A 20,100-nucleotide genomic window follows, 5' to 3' on the forward strand; every position below is an offset into this window, starting at 1 on the left:
TGAATTTGAACCTGTAACTTCTGAGGAGGTGGATGAGATCCTTGGGATTGCTAACCTGACCTATCAGATCCATAGCCTTCCTGACTGCCAAAGTGGTGACATGTGGTTGAGAACATGCAGTACTGTCAGCCTCTTTGAGAGAAGGGATGGATCCACTTGCCTTGAAGGAGGTGGTGATATGTTCTCTTCTCAAGGAGCCATCACTGGACCTAGCTTTCTGGAGAATTTTCATCCAAGCTCCAACCTTTCCTTCCTAAAAGGAAGGTTTTGAGAAGGGGGTTGGGGTACAGCTTCATAGGGCCTAGAGGAAACAGATTATCTAGACCCTTTCTTTCTTATTTTTTAAAATAATAGCTCAAAACCATTGAAGAACAGCTTTGGGAAAACACAGAAATATAACAGGAACTCGAGAAAGTCCATGCCAGGTTAAGCAATTTGAGATCCCAATATATGGCTCTAAACAAACACATGCAGGACATTGCTTAATTCTACTCTTTGTTAGTACCAGGAAAAATGCCTGAGGAAATCAGTTCAGAATTTGAAATAACGAATCAAAGGTGAAACATATCCATCATTCTCTGAAAATAAGAGCCATTCTGAATACAGAAACTCTCTGTCAGCACATTTTTATTCACAAGAGTGCTTTTATAAAAAAATTATGCCCTGCTGACATAATTAGGATTCTAAAAGTTTCTCAACTGTTTCTACACTTAAGGGACTTAATGCCTGCAAGGACAAACCAATGCTTCCTGCCTGAAAAAGTATTATCATTTGAAGGCCTTTTCAAACAAGCATCACATTCTACTTGGAACAGCATTCACTTGAATCGTAAACCAGGAAGGTGGATGCTACAATCAAAACAAATGTGCTGCTAGAAGATGCAGACACAAAGAGTGTGGCGAGAGGTAAATAACTCCCTTAACAGTTGCTTTGGAGACAAATAGAAAAAAAGCTTTAGCTTTCTTTCATTCCCTGGTTATGGGGTAGGGTATAGCACATTTTCCTTTTTTTGCCCTACAAGGCTTTCTCCTTTATTTTGGAATGAGTGAACCAAAACTTGAACTTTATCAAAAATAAGCAATATTCAACATGCTATTCCCTCAGCCAGAAAAGCTGATTGTTCCTGTCTGTTCTGCAGGGGTGTCTGCAGGGAGGGGGTCAAAAAATGAAGAAGAAAAAAGTCAAGGTGGTGGCCACAAAAGGCAATATGGCAGCCTCATGGATGCAGGAGTGTCCTCAGGAAGAGTTTAAAAAGATGGCAACTCCATTGATTTTGATTGATGGATGCCATGTTGACTTTTTGACCCCCATCCTGAGGGCACCCCTGTATCCATGAGGCTACCCTCACCCTCTGGTTATCGTCCAAGGCTGGGGAGGGTTGTGGGGAAAACTGGACTCATTTCAACTCCTACCATTGATAACAGGACTATGGTTTGTCCAACACAGCGATTGCCTTGGGCTCCCAGCATGTCTGCATTTTGTTTACATCCTGTCAAAAGTCAACATTTTTATTTCTTCAAATTATTCTTTGATTTAAAACAAAAAGAAAAACCATTTTCCAGGTAATGTGAATTGGATTCAGAGTCAGGGAAACTAAAGAAAAAAAGCAAACACAAAGAACAACAAAGATGCAAAAATGAACAGACTGGGAGAGCAGTGTATTTTATATTTTTAGTAAGAAAGGAAAGTTAATGCAAGACTGCCCTCTTTCTGTAGTAAAACCAATAAACAGGAGCAAGAAAGCATCTTGCATTTGATGGACAATTGTTTTCTTTTTTTTTTAAGTTCCTAATTCTTTAATTATTTCCTTGTTTCCTCATTAGGTAGTGAATATGCACAAGGAGAATCTAGGACAATTGTAATTCTCATGTTCTAAATAATTTTATATATGAAATCCATCCCTAAGTGGCTCCCCCAAATACCCTAAAAAAATTCGAGAGACTTGCAAATTTGCCTAAACACCAACCCGTAATAGAATGGTTACACTGGTATGGTAACAAGAGATTGCCAACTATGGAGACTTAATGAAGCAATAGTAGTATGATTTTCTTGCCACAGCAGACTGCAAATCTCGTATGGGCTGAAATGTTAGATAATAAGGCTTTTTACTTTTTTGAGGTGCCTTCAAGTTATCCTTGATTCCTGGCAACTACTTGGACAATTCCTTGCAGTTAGCAACATTTTCAGAGGTGGTTTGCCCTTGCTTTCTTCCCAGGGGTGAGAGTGACTGACCCAAAGTCACCCAGCTGGCTTGGTGCCTAAAGTGGGACTAGAACTCATGGTCTCCTGGTTTGTAGGCCAGAGCCTTTAACTGCTACACCAAACTGGCTCTCAGTGAAGCTCATGGCATGGCACTATTTGAGATGGGGGCATTTCATTAGATAAATTAGATGGCAACTTTATTTTACTTACAGGTATTGCTCAATCAGCAATCATACACAGGGATGGGAAGGAAGGTACTCATTTCCAGGCATTTGTTTGCCAGAGAAGATAGCCAGGTAGTCCCTGGTCATTACGCTCCTTCTGCAATCAGTTTCAGCCTTGCAGCCATGGCAAAGCCCTACCTTTGGAATGAGTGAGCTTCCAGCTTTTGTTCATAGTTCAGAAGCATGGCTAGTGGTTTGAAAATACTGGCATGCTGTATGCTGATTTTACTCTTTTGTTTAAAATGCACCATACTGTAGTGTGCCCCCTAAAACAGCTAAACCCCCTGCTAAGCCACCTGTATTTTTAGAAGCAGAAACCATTTGCACAACGCTCAAATAGAGTGGATGCCCTTTTCATTGCTGGGGGTTGGCATAGAGAGAATGCAGTAAGATTGGCTGTCTGCAGAGAAGAAAGAAAGAAAGAAAGAAAGAAAGAAAGAAAGAAAGAAAGAAAGAAAGAAAGAAAGAAAGAAAGAAAAAGAAAGAAAGAAAGAAAGAAAGAGTGTATTGGGTGGAACACACTTCGAGTTTTTTGCTAAATAAACCCTAAGAAATGCACTCACGGCTCACTAAGGTGGGAGAGGGAGAAGATAAGGAACAGGAACAAGGGAAGTCCAGTGAGGATGTGCTAAAATGTATCTCCCCAGCTGGCAAATGAAGGAGTCCTTCAACCTCTTCTGTTTGCATTGAGCAAAAACGTTCTCGTCTCCAGTGTCTCCATGCAAGTTTGCTCTGAAAAGAACAGGGAGCCTGCCAAAGCAGCGTTGAGGAAACAAAATGCCAAGGAACCGGAGGTCCTAGCCATGGGATTCCAGTCACCCACAGCCCCAGAGCAAACGCTGCAAAATTCTTCTCACAATTCCTTTGGAGCAGTAGCTGACTTGAAAGTTCATTGGTTCGTTTACAAAAACCTCAGAAAGCAGCAGAGCATTGTGAGATCACATAGGCCCAGCTTCAACCCCATGAAACAGGCCTGAGTTTTTAACAGACTGATACTTACCTGACCAGACAGACCTTTCTGTGGCAGCCAGTTATTCAGAAGGCATTTAGTTGTTTTTTTTTAATGTGCAATTTTCTAAATTATAATACCCATTTGAATTATATTCCGGCTCCCACAAAAAGGGATATTCCTTCAGTATTTGTAAAGGTTCAACGTAATTTATGCTAGAAAATGGAGAAACAGCTAAAAACACATTCTGTGTAATGTATTAACATATATGAAAATGAACCAATCTATTAGTACGAAAAGTAAAGGACTTGGGAGAATAGTTCCAGGAACTGTAGTACAATGATGAAGGGGAAGAGCTAATACCCATTCCCCTCATAATTTTGTTTCCATAGCTTGCCACAGCAATTTTAATTGCTTACATACAATTAACACCATATAGTTAAGTTCTGAAAGTACCTTTTACACTGGTGATGATCAGAGAACAGCACAGCAACCATATTCTTTATCCTTCATACTTAGTGAAAGTTGGTACTGGCTATACCTCCTCCTCCTCCTCAACCATTCAGTTAAAATCTGTATCTGGAAGATCTCATGGCTAAATTCTGGCATACGTTTGGACTTTCTTCCTTCTTTCCCACACCCTCTTTTTGTTACATCTTGTGTGCTGAAGAGTTCTGGACAATCAAAATCTCACCCATTCTTTTCCTTGTTCTAAAAAGAGATATTGCTGAGCTATGGAATTTTATTTTTTGCCTCATGCATCAACATACTGTAAATCTGCTAAATTTGTATTTAAAAGTATTAGAAGTAAAGCAAATTAAAGCAGAGTTTCTTTATAAGTATTAGAATGTATGCTAAATGTAGGTAATTATGTATTTCTTTAGACAACTATTGTTTTTTAGTGAGGATAAATTACCTTGTTAGAACAATTGGCCAGACAGGTAGTCCTCACTTACCGACACCAATAGGGACTGGAAACTCCATCACTAAGCAGCGTGGTCATTAAGTGAAAAGTCACGTGACCATGACTTGTGTCATGAGTAAGGATGGCAAGCAGGGGGCTCCCACCCAGACTGTCAAGCGCATGTGTAGCACTGAGGAACTGTTCAGCCATTCAAAGAGACACAGATCGGGACTGCCTTAACCTTTGGGGGTTATATGGCTGGGTTTTCCCACGCTTCCTCAGTTTGTTAGGATTCTTGTTAAGTACTACTAATAAATATTAGAGACCAAGTCATTGTCTCAGTGTGTTTCCTGGTAATCTGGACAACTTGTGACTTCCTGCCAGTCTTGCCATTGACTGCTTGTTGGAAGCCTGCTGCGAAGGTTGCAAATGGTGATCATGTGACCGCAGGATGCTGCGACTGTTGTAAATGCGTGCTGGTTCCCAAGCACCCAAATTGTGATCATGTGACTACTGGGATGCTGTGGCAGCTGCAACCTCATGGACTGGTTGTAATCCTCCTTTTTCAGCACCACTGTAATTCTGAATGGTCGCTGAATGAGTGGTCAGTAAGTGTGGACTACCTTTATTAACGCTTTAACGCTGTCAAATAATGAAAATACGATTTTCCCATAAAAAGCATGCAGTTGGTCATGACTGTTGCTTAAATGATGTGAAAATGGAGCATTCTTAAGATACTATAAAGGTTACCGCTAGCATAGTTTAACGAACTCTGTCAATAGTGCAGTCTGAGAAAAATATAGTTCATAGTATCATTAGAAAACCTAGCCTCAAGACAACAGTTTTTCATTAACTGAAATCTGATTTATTCTACCCACGCATACACATTTTACAACATCTATTTTGCATCTTTGCTTTAATATTGCCAAGATAATTTCAATACACTGCTGATCTAGTTCAATGATTTTGGATGTGATATTTGTAGCCCCAAAGTTACACTGTATGTTGAAATGCCTCCCACCAAAATCTTAAAGATGGTTTTGTGAAGGTTTACCCTCAAGGAAATTGATATGAAAGAACATCAGGACTGGCTTCCCTCTATCCAGATTCAAAGACTGACTATCTCAGACCACCAAAAGGGGTAGCTATCTCTCATTACCTTTTTATGAATGTCTTAGTATAATTTGGTTAGATACCCTGATATACAAAATACTGGATTAAATGGAATTTTGCTTTGATTATAAAACAGAATTCTGCTAACACAATGAAAATAAAAAGATCACAGTGACAGACATTACACCATGGACATACCTGCCTTGAAAATTTATTAAAAATCAAAGAATACAAAACTTCACATAAAAATATGTATTTTTAGCTTCCCACATTGTTATTACACACAAAAAAGAATCTGAACATGATATTTCAATCAGGCATCCACAGAGGCATAGAATGTAACCAGAGTGGCCGCCAGTGCAATTTATAATCAATCATGACTGAATGAGACATGATATCTGCTTTTAAGTCTATCCTGCTTTTAAATGGAAGTATTTAGAACATCAAGATTTCAATAATGTAGATTCATAGTCAATATTGCTAGCATGTTGAATGACTATAGGTCTATAATCAGCCCTTGAATGGTTTATTCAAGTTTAGATCCCTTACTATACCAGATTCTACTACAAGCTATTCAAAAGGTTTGAAAAATAATGAAAGCAAAAATACTGATTCCATTTTTGAGCAGAGCTGAGGTTTTGGCAATTCACAATCTGCTTGCTATTTATTTGTTGTAGAATATCTGTTCACCAGAGGTTGATAATATTATCAAATGTTGCTTTGGGGAAGGAAGAAATCTTCAGGAAAGGCTTTTTTTTTTTTTAAGGTGGGTAGCATACTTAAGGGCTTCAGTATGAGTGGGGCATAAAAACCATGTATGTATAGAACATAGTTTGAAGGTTCAAAAGTTATTCCCAGATGAAATAATCTATAACCTGTGATAAGGAGTATGGCTGGGCAACTTGCAGATAGAGGTAAATAACCACAGTGTACATTTTCAGTAACTTTCTTGTTCATATTTCCCTTGTACTTGCAAACTTCATATATTTTTCCATACAGATGCTGGCTTGTATAGTAAACCTTGTATTTTTATGCCTGTCTTTCTGATTATCTTACAGTCAATTAAAAAGATATTTAACAATAGATCAAGATGAACTGTAGACAAAATATGTGCTACTCTGCTTTGGAATGTTGCGATCTCTTCTTTCGTGCTATTCAAAGGCCCTGCATTTGTTTTGAAAACTTTTTTCTAGCATGTGCTACATCAGCTTCTGACCATTCGGTGTCTAACATTCACTGTTTAAGAACATTCATTTCCATGTACAATTAAGATGTCAAAGTAGAATTTCTTCAAGCAGCACTACTAAACACAGTGCTTTGAAAATTTTAAGAACTTGTTTTTTAACAAAAGAAGAAAAAGCATGAAAAATATGCAGTAAGTGATAGTAAGAAATGCGGTACTTCTTAAATTTAGGGCTAGGCCATATACACAATTTGGGGCTTTAAAATAAAATTAACAAGTTGCTATGATGATACACACTTGCATAGTATATCTGTATGCATCTTGAAATCAATTGCTTGCCATACAGGTTACCTCAATACCACTGGGCTGTGTCCTTTACAAAACAACAGACTAAAACTTCAGAATGCATAGAGAAGCCAGAAGGTACGTTTTAGGTAGTTGCTTTCAACAGAACTAATGCAGGCTGCTAATCAGATTCCTTAATGGAATCATTACATATTCCTTTCTCCACATTCTTTAAGTTGGATGCTTTATTTAGCAATACTTGGGCCCAAGCAATCAGAAGGTAAGTAAAATTGATGAATGGTATCTAGTTTGCAGTTAAAAGTCAGGGGGGATATATATATGTGTGTGTGTGTCTGTGTATATGCGTGTGTGTGTATATATCCCAAACAAACTAGATTTGTAATAGTAATTTTTGTCCAGCTGTAGGAAATAAGATGAAGGTTCAATTTTTTCTAAATGATCCCCACTAAAATAAACATGAGATCTGTAAGAGCATTAGATGGTATTCTAGCTCATTAGATTGAATTTAGTGTTACATGCCAGACTAGTGAGCTAAATAGTCAAAATGCCTTTTAACTCAATAATTGTTATAAATATTTAAGCCAGACCAAGAGTTCCACTACAAATTAGGAAGCCTCAATATTATCAGCTTAATGTGTTAAATTGATTGCTCAGCTAATCCACAAGAAGCATGAACCCAACTTAGAAAATGCAACTTGGGAAAGGATCTATAAAACAAACAAAAATCACACACACACACACACACACAGAGAGAGAGAGAAAGAGAGAGAGATGTGTGTGCATATGTGTACACCCTCCATTCCATAAATATTTTCATGAAAATATGATTAAAACATTCCAAGTTATTGCATGTTATGTTTGATGTGAGTAAGGCAACAAAACCATTTTCAGAAGGAATGGGAAGGTGGTGAACAATGGCACAAATGAAGTTTTGCAATGGAAAGTAACATTCAAGCTACCCATTATCCTTCCAAAACAAAACAACCAATTATGAACAAATGCAGCTACAGCAAAGTGCCACAGCATTTATGGTCCTCCCAAGTCTTACCAGAGCTGTTTCAGCACTGTATTAATCATGGATAGGCAGAAGACAAACTCCCACAGTTAATAAGGCTTCACGATAAGCACAATTATTTCTTTTAAGATGTACTCCACCACCACACAAGAAACATGCAAACGTTGGATGCAGATATTTGGCAACATCCACAGACAGATGTATTCAGTGCTGGTCTCAAATCCCCCCAGAGCAGTATCACACACACTGCATTAGTCTAAAGAGGACTCTCAAGTTGGCCATTATCTGCTAAGGCTAATAGGCAAAGTGTCCCTGTACTTCTTTCTCCTCCAAATATTACGGTTGTGTTGAAGATGACCTCTGTTGCTAACCGGCTGCCTTATAGCTCCATTACTGGCAGAATTGTATCCGCTGCCTTGATTATGATTATGAGCTCCTTTCACAGTAAACTTCACTCCATTGTGCTGCTGAAAACAAAGGAAATATTTAATATTATTGCCAACTATTTAATATTATTGCCAAATTTTCATTAATGTCTCATGCAGTTCCTAAGTAATGAATTTATAGTTATGAAAAAGGGACAAAGCATTCAGACATCAACATACAAGCAATAATTTTTGGAAAAGTTCCATTCAGGAAAGTTAATACAGTACTACATTACTCCAAAGAATTCCAGGAGAGAGAAACAGGCAAAGAAGATATTAGGCCTGCTCTTTTTGAATCTTAATAGGTCACTTTTCATCTATTGCCTTGCAAAAGAGATCTTTAGGAGAGCAGGAGGCAGATGAGGACAATTCCAGTGTTATCTACTTTAGGAATGCATAAAATATTTCATTTTTGAACCAGTCTGAGTTACTCTGAAACAGCTATTTTACATTTTAAGTATGAAACATTTCAAATATGATAGAAACAGTGCATCTTGGGCTCAAAATAGGGTGTTTTGAATTCAGAGTGATCTACATACCATTATGTAGCATCCATTGTTCTATGGGAAGGGCTCTGATTACTTTTTACATTAATAGTCATTGCTGTCATTTCATTAATTTATATTTTTCTTACTCATATCCTGACTTACAAGGAGCTGTACTCTCAAAGACAAGATACAAATAATTGAGATAGAAGTGGGACACTTCTATGATCTAAATTACTGGACAACTTCCAGCACAACACACCATTGATTTGAATATTTTAGATATTTCTGAATCTGATGACATTATGAAACAGATTTACTGAAGCCTAAACCATACATACCTTTTCTTTAAGGAGTTAGAATAGATTTATATTCTCCTAATTCAAAGATGAAAACTGAAAAGACTTGCATGCCAAAGGCTGAAATGCAGAAGTTTTATAGCCTCTTTAATGGTAAGGGCTTCTGGATAATCACTGACAGGGGTTATTGACATTATTATCATTATTACTGACAGAAGGCTGATGGGGCAAGATCCTACTTCACAGTTGAATGACATTATGGAAAGTAATTTTGTAGAAAAATAACTAGCCCTTCAATCAAAATGAGTAATCAAGAATGAGTACTTACCTCTGAGTTGTCTTAGTTTGCTTATGAAACAATATAATTAATTAAAGGGATGCTTAATTAAAAGTATCAATAGAAATAGTAGCAGAAGATTTTACACTGTTTAGTATAAATACATTTAGCTGGATTCCAGTTATGACAGGAGCTTTTAACGAATGCTTTGAAGGCGGCTATATGCTTGTGCTCAAGAAACTCTCTGGAACCTGGGGTTTAATAGCTATTGACTTAATGCCCCTTTCCAGGGTGCTTGTGAGGGTGCTACCTATAATGTATCAAACCTATGGAAGAAATGTATTAATTGAAGCTGTTTCACTCTGATTTCAGGCCTGGTTCTGGGACGGAATCAGCTTTAGTCATCCTGGTGTTTTGCTTTTATGGGGAGGGAGATGATGAAAGTTTGTTGACTCTTCTTGATATCTTGGCATTTTTAATAACGGTGATTATGGCACAATTTTAAATTGATTTTGTCAATTAGGAGTCAGAATCAGGATTCAGAGGATAGCACTGAATGACTGCACCTTGGCCCTGGAAACTAAGCTGTGGGGTTGCACAGCATCCCATTCTGTCCTCGTTGCTATTCAACATATAGAAGTCACCACTGAGGATTAATTACATTACTCACAGAACTAGAATAAGGTTTAATCAATATGCTGTTATTCCCTGAAGTAGAGGGTATATAACAGGATCTTCCTAAAGCTGTCATTGCTCTGGGTCTGCAGCAGTTTGGATTCAAGCAGAAACTCCTTAAAGAAGCTGTGTCTTTTTCCAAGACTGAGCACCCCAATAACTAATAATGGAAGAACAAATGACCTCAATGGCAAGAAGTGTCTTTTTCAGCTCTGAAGATGATAAATTCAGAAATGTAAAAACTGTACTTAAGGGCATGTCTAAATTTCGAAAGCCTAAGTTTACTTTGATGAATGTAAACTACGTTTAGTGTGCCTTTTTTTTTAATTGTCCCATGTGTTTAATTTATTTGGCTTGGGTTTTTTTTACTACTTTTCTTCACTTTGCATAACATTAATTCCACAGGGAATAACATGATGGCTTTTGCGTATGTACTGTATACAGTATGTCTTATTTTATCTTCCTATAACAACCCAGATCCTTTTTATTTCTCACACTATGAGCATTACTGTACAGACAACAAAAGCCTTGAATTTTAGGATTTTATGTCCTTCCTGATTTTTCGTTGAGCAGTTTCATAGTCTCCAGCAGTTACTTTCCCCATCCTACTACTGTGCACAAGTTCTTATCTTAAAATTTTCTGGATTTACATCTCCATTTTCCACAGGATTCAGTTTAAATCCTCCTGCGTTAACGTTCTTTATATTTGTGAAGTTTAATTCATCTTGGCCCAGCACTCCATCCTCCAGAAAGTACGAACTATAGTCTCAGAAATCAAATCTCTCTTATCAACATCATTCCCAAAGTCAATCAATCACTTTGAGTTCTTTCCTTTTATGGGTCACTCTTCCATGGACTGAACAGGTGGAGGAGAAACAGCCTGAGCTCCCAGATTCTTCAGCTTTGTTCCTAGTGTTTTAAGTCCAAGGTGATATGGTTATGGCTTCTTTTGGTACTTATTTATCCCCACATGGATGAAGCAGGGGATTTGATGAGTCCTGGCAGCTGCTTTATCACATCCTACATCCCTAAACTGTGCTTCCAGGAGATAAGACATTTCATGAGCCGGCAGGTCTGGCTGGTACACATAGTATTTTTATTACTTGTACCATACAGCTGTATTAAATTAATATTCTGTCAGGGAGAATCTTTCCTTAATGGTAAATAGATGACTTGAATTGTATTTTACTTCCATAACTTTGCAAGACAGTATTTATTTACCATCAAAATACAGAACAATAATCATGTTTATTGACATACTTTCATACTATCTTTTTCATTTGGATTTTGTTTTTATTTTTAATTTCTATTTTTAAAGCATTCCAAATCTCCAGTTGAAGGTTGAATTGTAGATTTAACATTATAAAGTTGACATGACCAGCTTCTACTCTTCCAAGAGAAACATTGGACATGTGTATGTCTCTTGGTTTCTGTTAAGAAATCTGTCAGATGGGAGCAATTGAAAATGTCAGAGAACGATAAATTATTAACCATCTAGTCCAACAATATAGAATCAATTGTAATCAGGATGAACATTTTTTATTTAGTTAGTAATAAGAAATCATGTCAGAAAGTCATATTTTGGTATTCCATATATGCATGCGCATGTCTGTCCTCACTCACAAGTACAAATACATTCCTTTAGAAAATGAGTATTATGTATTAGATTAAGTAGTGCTATCATATTTTGGCAGCTTCTAGATCACAGTCTCCTTCAATATTCTTAGCTGAATATTCTGCTTTCTTAGTTTGATCCCATTTTTCTAGATATTCTTAGAACTATAGCTTGGCAAATCTAATATATTTTTGAAGGAACTTTTCACTTGATCTAAAAATCATCTATGAATCCTGAAATTTCTAGTAGAGTGGTGAATATTTCAAATGCTTGTTAGTTACCCTAGCTAACAAGCTTTTTGAGGTTTTCTATGTTACGAATTACTTAAAATTGTTTTTCAAATAATTGCTGTATTTTAATCTATTTCAATAATTCTAATTCTAAGAATTGCTATCTTTTTATCTACTTCAATAGATTTTTCTTTAAGGTGCTGTTCTGTTTTATTATTATTTTCAAAACAAATTAAAATAGAAGGACTTTTTCACATACCTGATTATTCGTTGCCATAATCAATGCTCTTGCAGGAACGGACTGACTTTTACCACTTGGCATAGTTAATGCTGGATGTAATCCAGCCGTAACTGGAGATGGTGCTTGCAGGCTGAAGTGGTACACATTAGGAGTTGTGCAAGGTGGAGTATCAGAATCCTTGATGTTACATAAAAGGAGAAAATATGGGATTTTATTTTACTATATGAAACAGATTTTATAAAACAAAAGAAACCTGGGATGACACATTCAAATAACAGAAAGTTCTGTCATTGTAGGTACTGGAAATACGTCAGAAAGCTGCCTTTTACTAAATTTAGGATTTGAAGTCTCCTGCAAAAACATTCAGATTAACACAGAATACATATGTTACAAATATGGAAGACTGCAGAATAGACGTACCTTGGAAAAACCCTAAATCAGTAATATTGGCCTGAGATCAGTTTTTTTCCTGGGGAATGAATACTGCATATATCGCCATAGATATTATCTCCTGTGAGAACTGGGACTGAAAATAAGAAATGCCTATTTGTTTTAAAAGATTAGCTGAGTTTGTTATTGTTTGACTGATACAAATGTATGTGAAGAGACAGTTTTAAAGCAGGATGATTTTGTGCTGGACATGTGTTACAGAAATAATCTCTCTAGAGTAGGATCAGAGAGAAAATATGTTGGAAAATAACTGTTTCTGACCTTCCATTACTACACTATCAAAATAAATTAAATAAGTGCCTTGAATAAACATTTCCTAACACTACCCAATTGCTGCTTCTGGATTAAGCAGAACTGCAGCTGATTTTTCATACCAAGACTGAGCTAGTAAGCAATTTTTATAGTGTGTACTACTTGCTATGCTCCGATCAGCAGTCATGATATAACTATCTGTGTGGAGGGCATAATTTATCTAGGCTCTTTTGTTTTCTTTGATAGCTCTTTGTCTTTTAGGACCTGCTAAATTTCTGTGTAATTATTTCCACACTTATAAATGTTCTTAAAAACTAGAAAACATTTCAGAGTTAAATCGTAAACATGAGATTAAAATCACAGACATGAGATAATAGAAATAATGAAAAAGAAACATGGTTTTTAATTTTTTTTAAACTAACATTATAGTCTACTTTCATTTTGAGCAATTCTTTAAAATCTTCACATTAATTAAAATAATGGTTTCAAATCAGTTTTCTGATCATTTACTTATGGTAATACATTGGTTATATTTCTAGGTAGATTATATATTATTTAACACAAATTTAGAGAAAGCTTAACAGGAACAGTGATTTCAAGCTTATGGATGTTTCAATAATATGAATATTACAGTAATGTTTGTAATCTTACCTTGTATTCATGATCTTACAAAATAGGCTGTAATCTTATTCAGATATTAACTTTCACATGTATGTAGAGAGCAGCTTAAGCAGAAAAAAGATAAAACTTACAACATCACTGCCAGAAAGAGATGACACTGAAGAGGCAGATGAGCCCGATGATAACTGTTGCATACCAGTAAATGACAAAGTCAAAGGTTGGTTGTAAAGCAATTCAGCATCTCTGTTCTGGGTTGCACTCTCTGGAGATATTGGTTCTCTCTCTTTCAACTGAACATCTGTTAGCACATATATGTTTATATGTCAGTACATTTCCTTTTCACTTAAAAAAAGTATAGCTCTGTTTTGAGTTTTGTTAGTTTTAAAGTTTTGTTAGTTTTATTGCACAAAACATTGCTGATTAATTCAGATACTGTATCAACGATTTTTAATGGTTGATGTAACAATGAAATGAACTACAGTGCATATCTTATTAATTTCAACAAATTAAAATCAGGAATTGTATGTTGTGCTAGGCATGGATTCACCTGTTTCTATCAACAAATCATAACGAAGCATTGGGGGAAGCCACTGAGGTAGGCTAGGTACAAAGTTAGAATTGAAACATAGGATAAGAAAATAAGAATTGGAAAACTATGATTAAAAAAAATATCAGAAGTTTATTTTTTAGGATCAACATATTTACTTACCAAGATCAGATGAAAAGTTAGCTTTGTTTCCCCATTTTTTTTTAATCCACGCTCTGTAGTCAATCACTTCTTCTGTCACTTTAATAATTCTTCCTAAAGTACTAGAAGAAATGTTGACTAGCATAAGAAATCAAGATGCAGCAGTGAAGCAATTTTTTTAACTCTGAACTTCACCATGGATAACATAAGAGCAAAGAAACTTTTTTCAACCTTTTTTTTTTTTTAACACATTCAATGGCAATTTCAGTTTTTTTGCAACTGATGCTAGCCCTTTTTTCCAGGTTGCTGCGTTACAATAGGACAAGTAATATGCAGCCTCAGAACTGAATACATTCTTCAAAATCCTTCTTTGCAGCACCCAGAGTTCCTCCTCTGGCCATACTTACAAATTTTGGCAGCGCAATGTGCAGTTTGAGTTCTGATTAGGCTCTAAAGTTTTATATTTTAAAGCTTAAATATATACTCCTCAAAAACCTCAGGACTTCTACTGGCCTGCCCACTTTTTTAACTGCAGCACCTGGCATGCCACTCAAAGCCCACATGCAGCCCTTGGTTTTTACAAGGCTGTATACCTCAGCCTACACAATGAACACATTCACAAATAGTTACCTTTCTGAATCTCTATTAGGATATGATTTTGCAAGTGGTGATACTGCATGGCTTAGAACAATGTAGGCATAGTCAAAAACTTGCTTTACTTGCATGGCACCATAACAACTTCTTCCAACATCATTGCCTGTAAGAGTCAAATTTTTAAAAATCACACTCATTACCCAGTTGACTCCCAGTTGCTTTTGCCTGTACTTGTAATGCTTGTAATGCTTAAAACCCTTGGAATATGCAGCATATCTCAAGGAGATATCTGCACTCTTTATGCACAAGCATATGTACTGACTGGTGCCTGATCGCCCCGATTAATCGGTTGGTTGACATACAGAACTGGTACTTCTTTAAGATAACTGTTTGCTGCATTCTTGCTTTCATTTTCAATTTACCTTCCTTTAAAGCTGAAAGAAGAATGAGTAATCACTTTTGTTCTTCGCTGGATTTGGGAGCTCAATATTAGGCAGCTTATGTCTATGCTAGCTATTTTTTATTGATTTAATTTGACTTAGAGGCTGCAAAACTCCAGATATACAGCTATATACATCAGGTCAAATCTGTATATTATGTATGAAGTTCATTCACATATAAATCTGGCTAGTTATTTATTCAATGCCTTCCAACTAGGAAGTCTTCCCATACCAAGAAATCTCTTTTCAAGCCTTGAATCCACAGTTTCCTATTGTAACAAGAGCTACTTCTTTGTTACTAGGTCATTAAGTTTTACTCATTCTTTGGCCCATGGATAGAAAAGCAATTGCTGTAATAACAAAAACGTAATTGCATAGCTTATCTGATAACTCTGTGGAACTACACAATAAACACAATAAACAATCCAAACCTAAACTACTTAAACAACATCACTCAGGCAGAAAATAGCACCAGGCTTAAGTAGCCTGGCTTACTTAATATATTAAAAAACAGATGGCTCCTAGAGGCCAGTTTAGGGCTAGACAATCTGGTACCTCCAAGTCTTACAGATTTCAACTTCCACAATACTCTGTTCTGGCAAGACTAATTGGGGCTGAGAGTTGTCTAACACATCTGGAGGGAAAACCAGGTTGCATAATCTGGTTATAGATTAGTATTCACCTCAATACTGAGAATTCACACTGCCCTGAGCATAACACTTATCAAAGTTCTCTGAAGTTAAGCAACTACCCCAGTCAAATCTAAAATTGTTAGTTTGTTCTACAAATATCTGCCCTAACTTGAACAGGATTAATGGGCTTGGGATTCAGCTGGAAAACAAGGTTTGTTTTCTGTGTACAATTCTAAAGAAGTATTTCAATAGTCCTTTCTATCAATTTGAGCTACAGGGGTTGTACATTATGCTTCTTTTCTCATTTTAATGATTAATCAAGTACAAATATCAAACCTTAACTCCATTCTTACATTAACTCCCTCCTTATTCTTGGAATATGTTTTCTAGCATCCAGTATGCAGTGTTTGGATCTCACAATGTAATAAATTGCATATACAACATGTTGACAAACCAAAAGGAAATAAAACGATTAGCTTGGTCATACTGTTTCCCACTGCAGACTAAATACATGGAAAATAAGAGATTTGTAATCCCAGAAATGTGTTTGTCCTATTTTGATGTTAGTATAAATATTGACATGTACAATGCAAAACATGCAAATACGCGCACTCCTCTTTAGCAACCAAGTTCTGTTCCGTCTAGGTCGTTAAGTGAAATGGTTGGTAAATGAACACATGACTGAGAGAGCACTGCAAAGATCACTGGCTGCTGCCATCTCATTCAGATGAAGGTTCTCTCATACAGCTATGCCAGTGTTACTCTCACTCTGGTGTGCATTGTCAGATACATGAAATTGGCTGTAAATGTGCGCGTTGGTCAGAAAATGATTTTTTTATTACTGTCATATTTGTGAATGGTCGCTAACCGAGGAGTGGGTGTATGGAGCTTTCTATCATCTTTCCTAGAAGTTATACAGGGCTCCCTCATATAAATAGGGGAAAGAACACTACAAGTAGTAGTTAGGGTTAGTAGTTAGACTGGATGCAAGTCAAGTTCCCATTCAACCATGAAGGAAACTGAATGAAGTATTTCACAGGTTTGCTCTTGTGAGGATAAAATAAAGGGTAACTCCTGTAACAGATGCTGCCTTCAGTCCCCTCCCCCCCAAAAAGACATGCTATAAATGTAGTAAAAATGTTGCATAACAAGATCTAAGAGTATTCTTTTAAACATTTCTTCCAAAGTTTCTGGGCTTCTCTATTCTCAACAGAAATTACATAAAGCAGCTTATGCCATCTCACCAGGTAGAAGAGGATCTTCAATACATAACATAGATGGTCGATATCCATTTGTCATGGTTTTCATGATTTCTTCTTTGGCAATATAAGCACCTCCATTTTTTATTCTAATACCAGTTTTTAAGTAATTAAAATTCCTTCCATAGAGTTCAAAAAATTCTATTAGAAGCATTCCTAGATTTTCATCAAATCTTCGAGCATCAATTCTTGGGTGCAACTATTATAAATGAAAACCACAGGATTTTATTTTCTTGCATGGCAAGTGGTATTTATATATTATCAGCTAAAAGTAATTCTTCAATTTTTAACAGCTTTTTTTTACATTGCAAGATAACAGTATTTGCCAGTATTAAGAAAGAACAAAACGTCTTTATATTACTTTCTTAGAAAAAATACATTCCACTGCATAAATCTGATTCTGTCCCAACTCATCCCCAAATTTTAAAGAATAAAAATCTTCTAAACCTGGATGAAGATGGGATAGATATTATGCTATGTCTGATGTTTATCAAGGATGTGGAATCTCTACTGCATTACAGATTTCTCACACTTAATATAGAGTACACATACTAGAGTTGGTAAAAACCAATAGCAGTTATTACCAGTTTAATACTAAAATAGGTACTATATTTACCCAACAAGAAAATAATTATCTATAAATTGTGGATGGGAAGACTATCTTACATGCACTGATAACAGAAAATATTACTGAAAGGAAGGAATTAGCATTAGGTACAAATGGCTGCAGGGGAAGTAGTGGGAATGCCTCTGAAGACTTGCTGTCACCAATAAATTCTAGACCAATGGGGCTCAACCCCGCTGCTCACTTAATGAATTTCAACCCATTCTGATATGCCAGTTACCTCACCCCATCTCCACCATGTTTGTTTTTCCTTTTTGCTATTTACACTAGGGGAAAATGGAAATATAAACTTGTGGGTCACAGTGGTTTGTATGTATAAAGGGAATGGTTTACTATTTGCAGATGGACAATCAAAGTTTTAGTAGGGTACCTTATTTTCTAGCCAATGAATTTTAACCAGTTGTGGCTCTTGCCCTGCCCCCCTCTTTTTTTGGAGTATGGCTCATAAAGTTTTTTTTTAAATTAACATTAATGGCAAAGAACATATATGTATACACCTGGTTTTGCCGTCTCGCCTGAGGCGGGAAAGTGAATAACCATTCTTGGGGATGGTTCGCACCCTAGAGTCCCTCCCACCAGCCTGGATTTTACATTTCTCTTGGATTTTATTTATTTATTGTGTTTTATCATAATTGTTTTATGTGATTTTAATGTTTATGTTTTATGTGGGATTTTATTGTAAACCACCCAGAGTCCCTCTTCTGGGAGAGATGGGCGGTGGCTAAATTTGAGTAGTAGTAGTAGTAGTAGTAGAAATAATAATAATAATAATAATAATAATAATAATAATAATAATAAACAAGTATGCCACATGCACACATTCTGGGGAGTGGTCTCGCTGCACTTGGCAATTCTAGATTGCCAAAGTGAGGAAATGGGCATCACACTGGATGTTTTCAATGTTTTCACATTTTTTTTGTCTATTCTTCTTTTCTGAGGCTTCTTCTTAAACTCAGGATCATCTTTTTTGAGTAAATGTAGTACTAAGGCAGTTGGATTGGATCAAAACTAACATGCATTTAGAATAAACCCAGTGGAATAAAAGGTTAGTCAATCCTACTTCAAGTTGATTGATTTCAGTAGATCCAACACATTCATTAGCTTACATCAGTTTAATAATAAAAATTTAAAGCATTCTAAAATGTTGGAACATGAATAACAAATCAACCCATCTATAGTAGCTTGTATAGTCTTCTCTTCATGAGATCTAGTGTGATGCTATTTAAGATATTTGTCCCTAACTTAAATGTTTCTAAGACCTGTTTCAAAAATATGTTTTTGTCATGTTTTGATGGGTATTCGTATATTTAATATTTTATGTGCTTTCATTAAACTGGCCCACTGACACTATTGTTACAGCTGGTAAAGAGTTTATGGCAGCAAACTGAAACCCTCAGTCAAAACAAATGCAGCTCTTGGGCTCTAGGAAGTTGCCCATTTGTGCTGTGAATAAAGACAGGATTATTTCCAAGCTTTCCAAAAGACAGCGGACTCTCTAAAGAATGACATGCCACAATCAATCATCAAATAATTATAGACAGTCCAATGTAATAAACTAGATTCACATATCATCTAACCAATATATCATCCAACCAAAATAAGCATTTAAGTGAAAATTTAGTTAGTGAAAATTTAGACAGTGTTAAAAAAGACATTACAGAATTCCATAAACTCTATCCTTATTAATTCTCAGAAGGTTTGTGATAAAGTTTTACCGAATAACAAGTTTTTATTTCTCAAAAAAAAGCACATAAAGTAAACAACAAATATCCCCAATCAATCCTTGCACATGGATTTTTTAAAATGATACTTATGGAAAAGGACATACCTGTAAGAAGCTAATTGCCATTAAAATTAAGCTGTAGGAGCTAATTCCACCAGTAAAAACCTCATTCAAATCCCGCTGAAGAAGGAACTGTTTTAATACTAAAATCAAGTAAGGCAGCAATGAGTATTTCTGCAAATGAAAAACACAGAATCAGTTCTAAAAGGCAACAATTGTGCTTAAGATTATTTACCAAGAATACAAAGGAACTCATACCTAAATAATATACCATACACAATAATAGTTGGGCAAATGAAATAATGAATATTATCTATATATTTATTCCTTTTAAGAATTGGCAACGGTTTGGCTCATTAAAATTTAATAAACTATTAATACCAAAATTACAAAGTTTAAGGCAGTTGCTACAAATATTGTTACATAACTATATGGTACAAACACATAAAAGAAAGAATAAGCCGACGATAAAAAAAATTAAGGGACCACTGTGAACATATGAAAATGTTCTTAATCTTATATTGTTTGGACAAAATCATTAAATAGCAAGCAAATACTCATATATACACACTCTGTAGACACAGAAAATTTAATTCCATTTATTCTAACAGCA

General features: G+C 35.9%; 1 protein-coding gene and 1 long non-coding RNA gene across 3 annotated transcripts in view; both read right to left on the reverse strand.

Annotated features, from left to right (window-relative positions):
• Window positions 1–7,300: 7,300 nt before the first annotated feature.
• Window positions 7,301–20,100, reverse strand: part of TENT4A (terminal nucleotidyltransferase 4A) — a 36,149-nt gene continuing 23,349 nt past the window's right edge. Inside the window, exons 6-12 of one of the 2 annotated variants that reach the window (XM_063298716.1) lie at window positions 19,533–19,661; window positions 17,065–17,278; window positions 14,785–14,911; window positions 14,176–14,276; window positions 13,598–13,764; window positions 12,162–12,320; window positions 7,301–8,360 (exon numbers count right to left, since the gene is read on the reverse strand). In XM_063298716.1, the coding sequence (XP_063154786.1) occupies window positions 8,178–8,360; window positions 12,162–12,320; window positions 13,598–13,764; window positions 14,176–14,276; window positions 14,785–14,911; window positions 17,065–17,278; window positions 19,533–19,661 (1,080 nt within the window). In that variant the 3' untranslated portion in view covers window positions 7,301–8,177. Of the gene's footprint in view, window positions 8,364–12,161; window positions 12,321–13,597; window positions 13,765–14,175; window positions 14,277–14,784; window positions 14,912–17,064; window positions 17,279–19,532; window positions 19,662–20,100 lie in introns of both variants that reach the window. The other variant, XM_063298715.1, reaches the window with a different exon arrangement.
• LOC134493889 (uncharacterized) lies at window positions 9,092–12,125 on the reverse strand. The gene is made up of 2 exons (XR_010067617.1): window positions 10,667–12,125; window positions 9,092–9,836 (listed from the first exon to the last, which is right to left on the reverse strand). It is a non-coding gene; the product is annotated as an uncharacterized LOC134493889 (long non-coding RNA).

This window comes from Candoia aspera, chromosome 3, assembly GCF_035149785.1.
Source record: "Candoia aspera isolate rCanAsp1 chromosome 3, rCanAsp1.hap2, whole genome shotgun sequence".
Classification (NCBI taxonomy): domain Eukaryota; kingdom Metazoa; phylum Chordata; class Lepidosauria; order Squamata; family Boidae; genus Candoia; species Candoia aspera.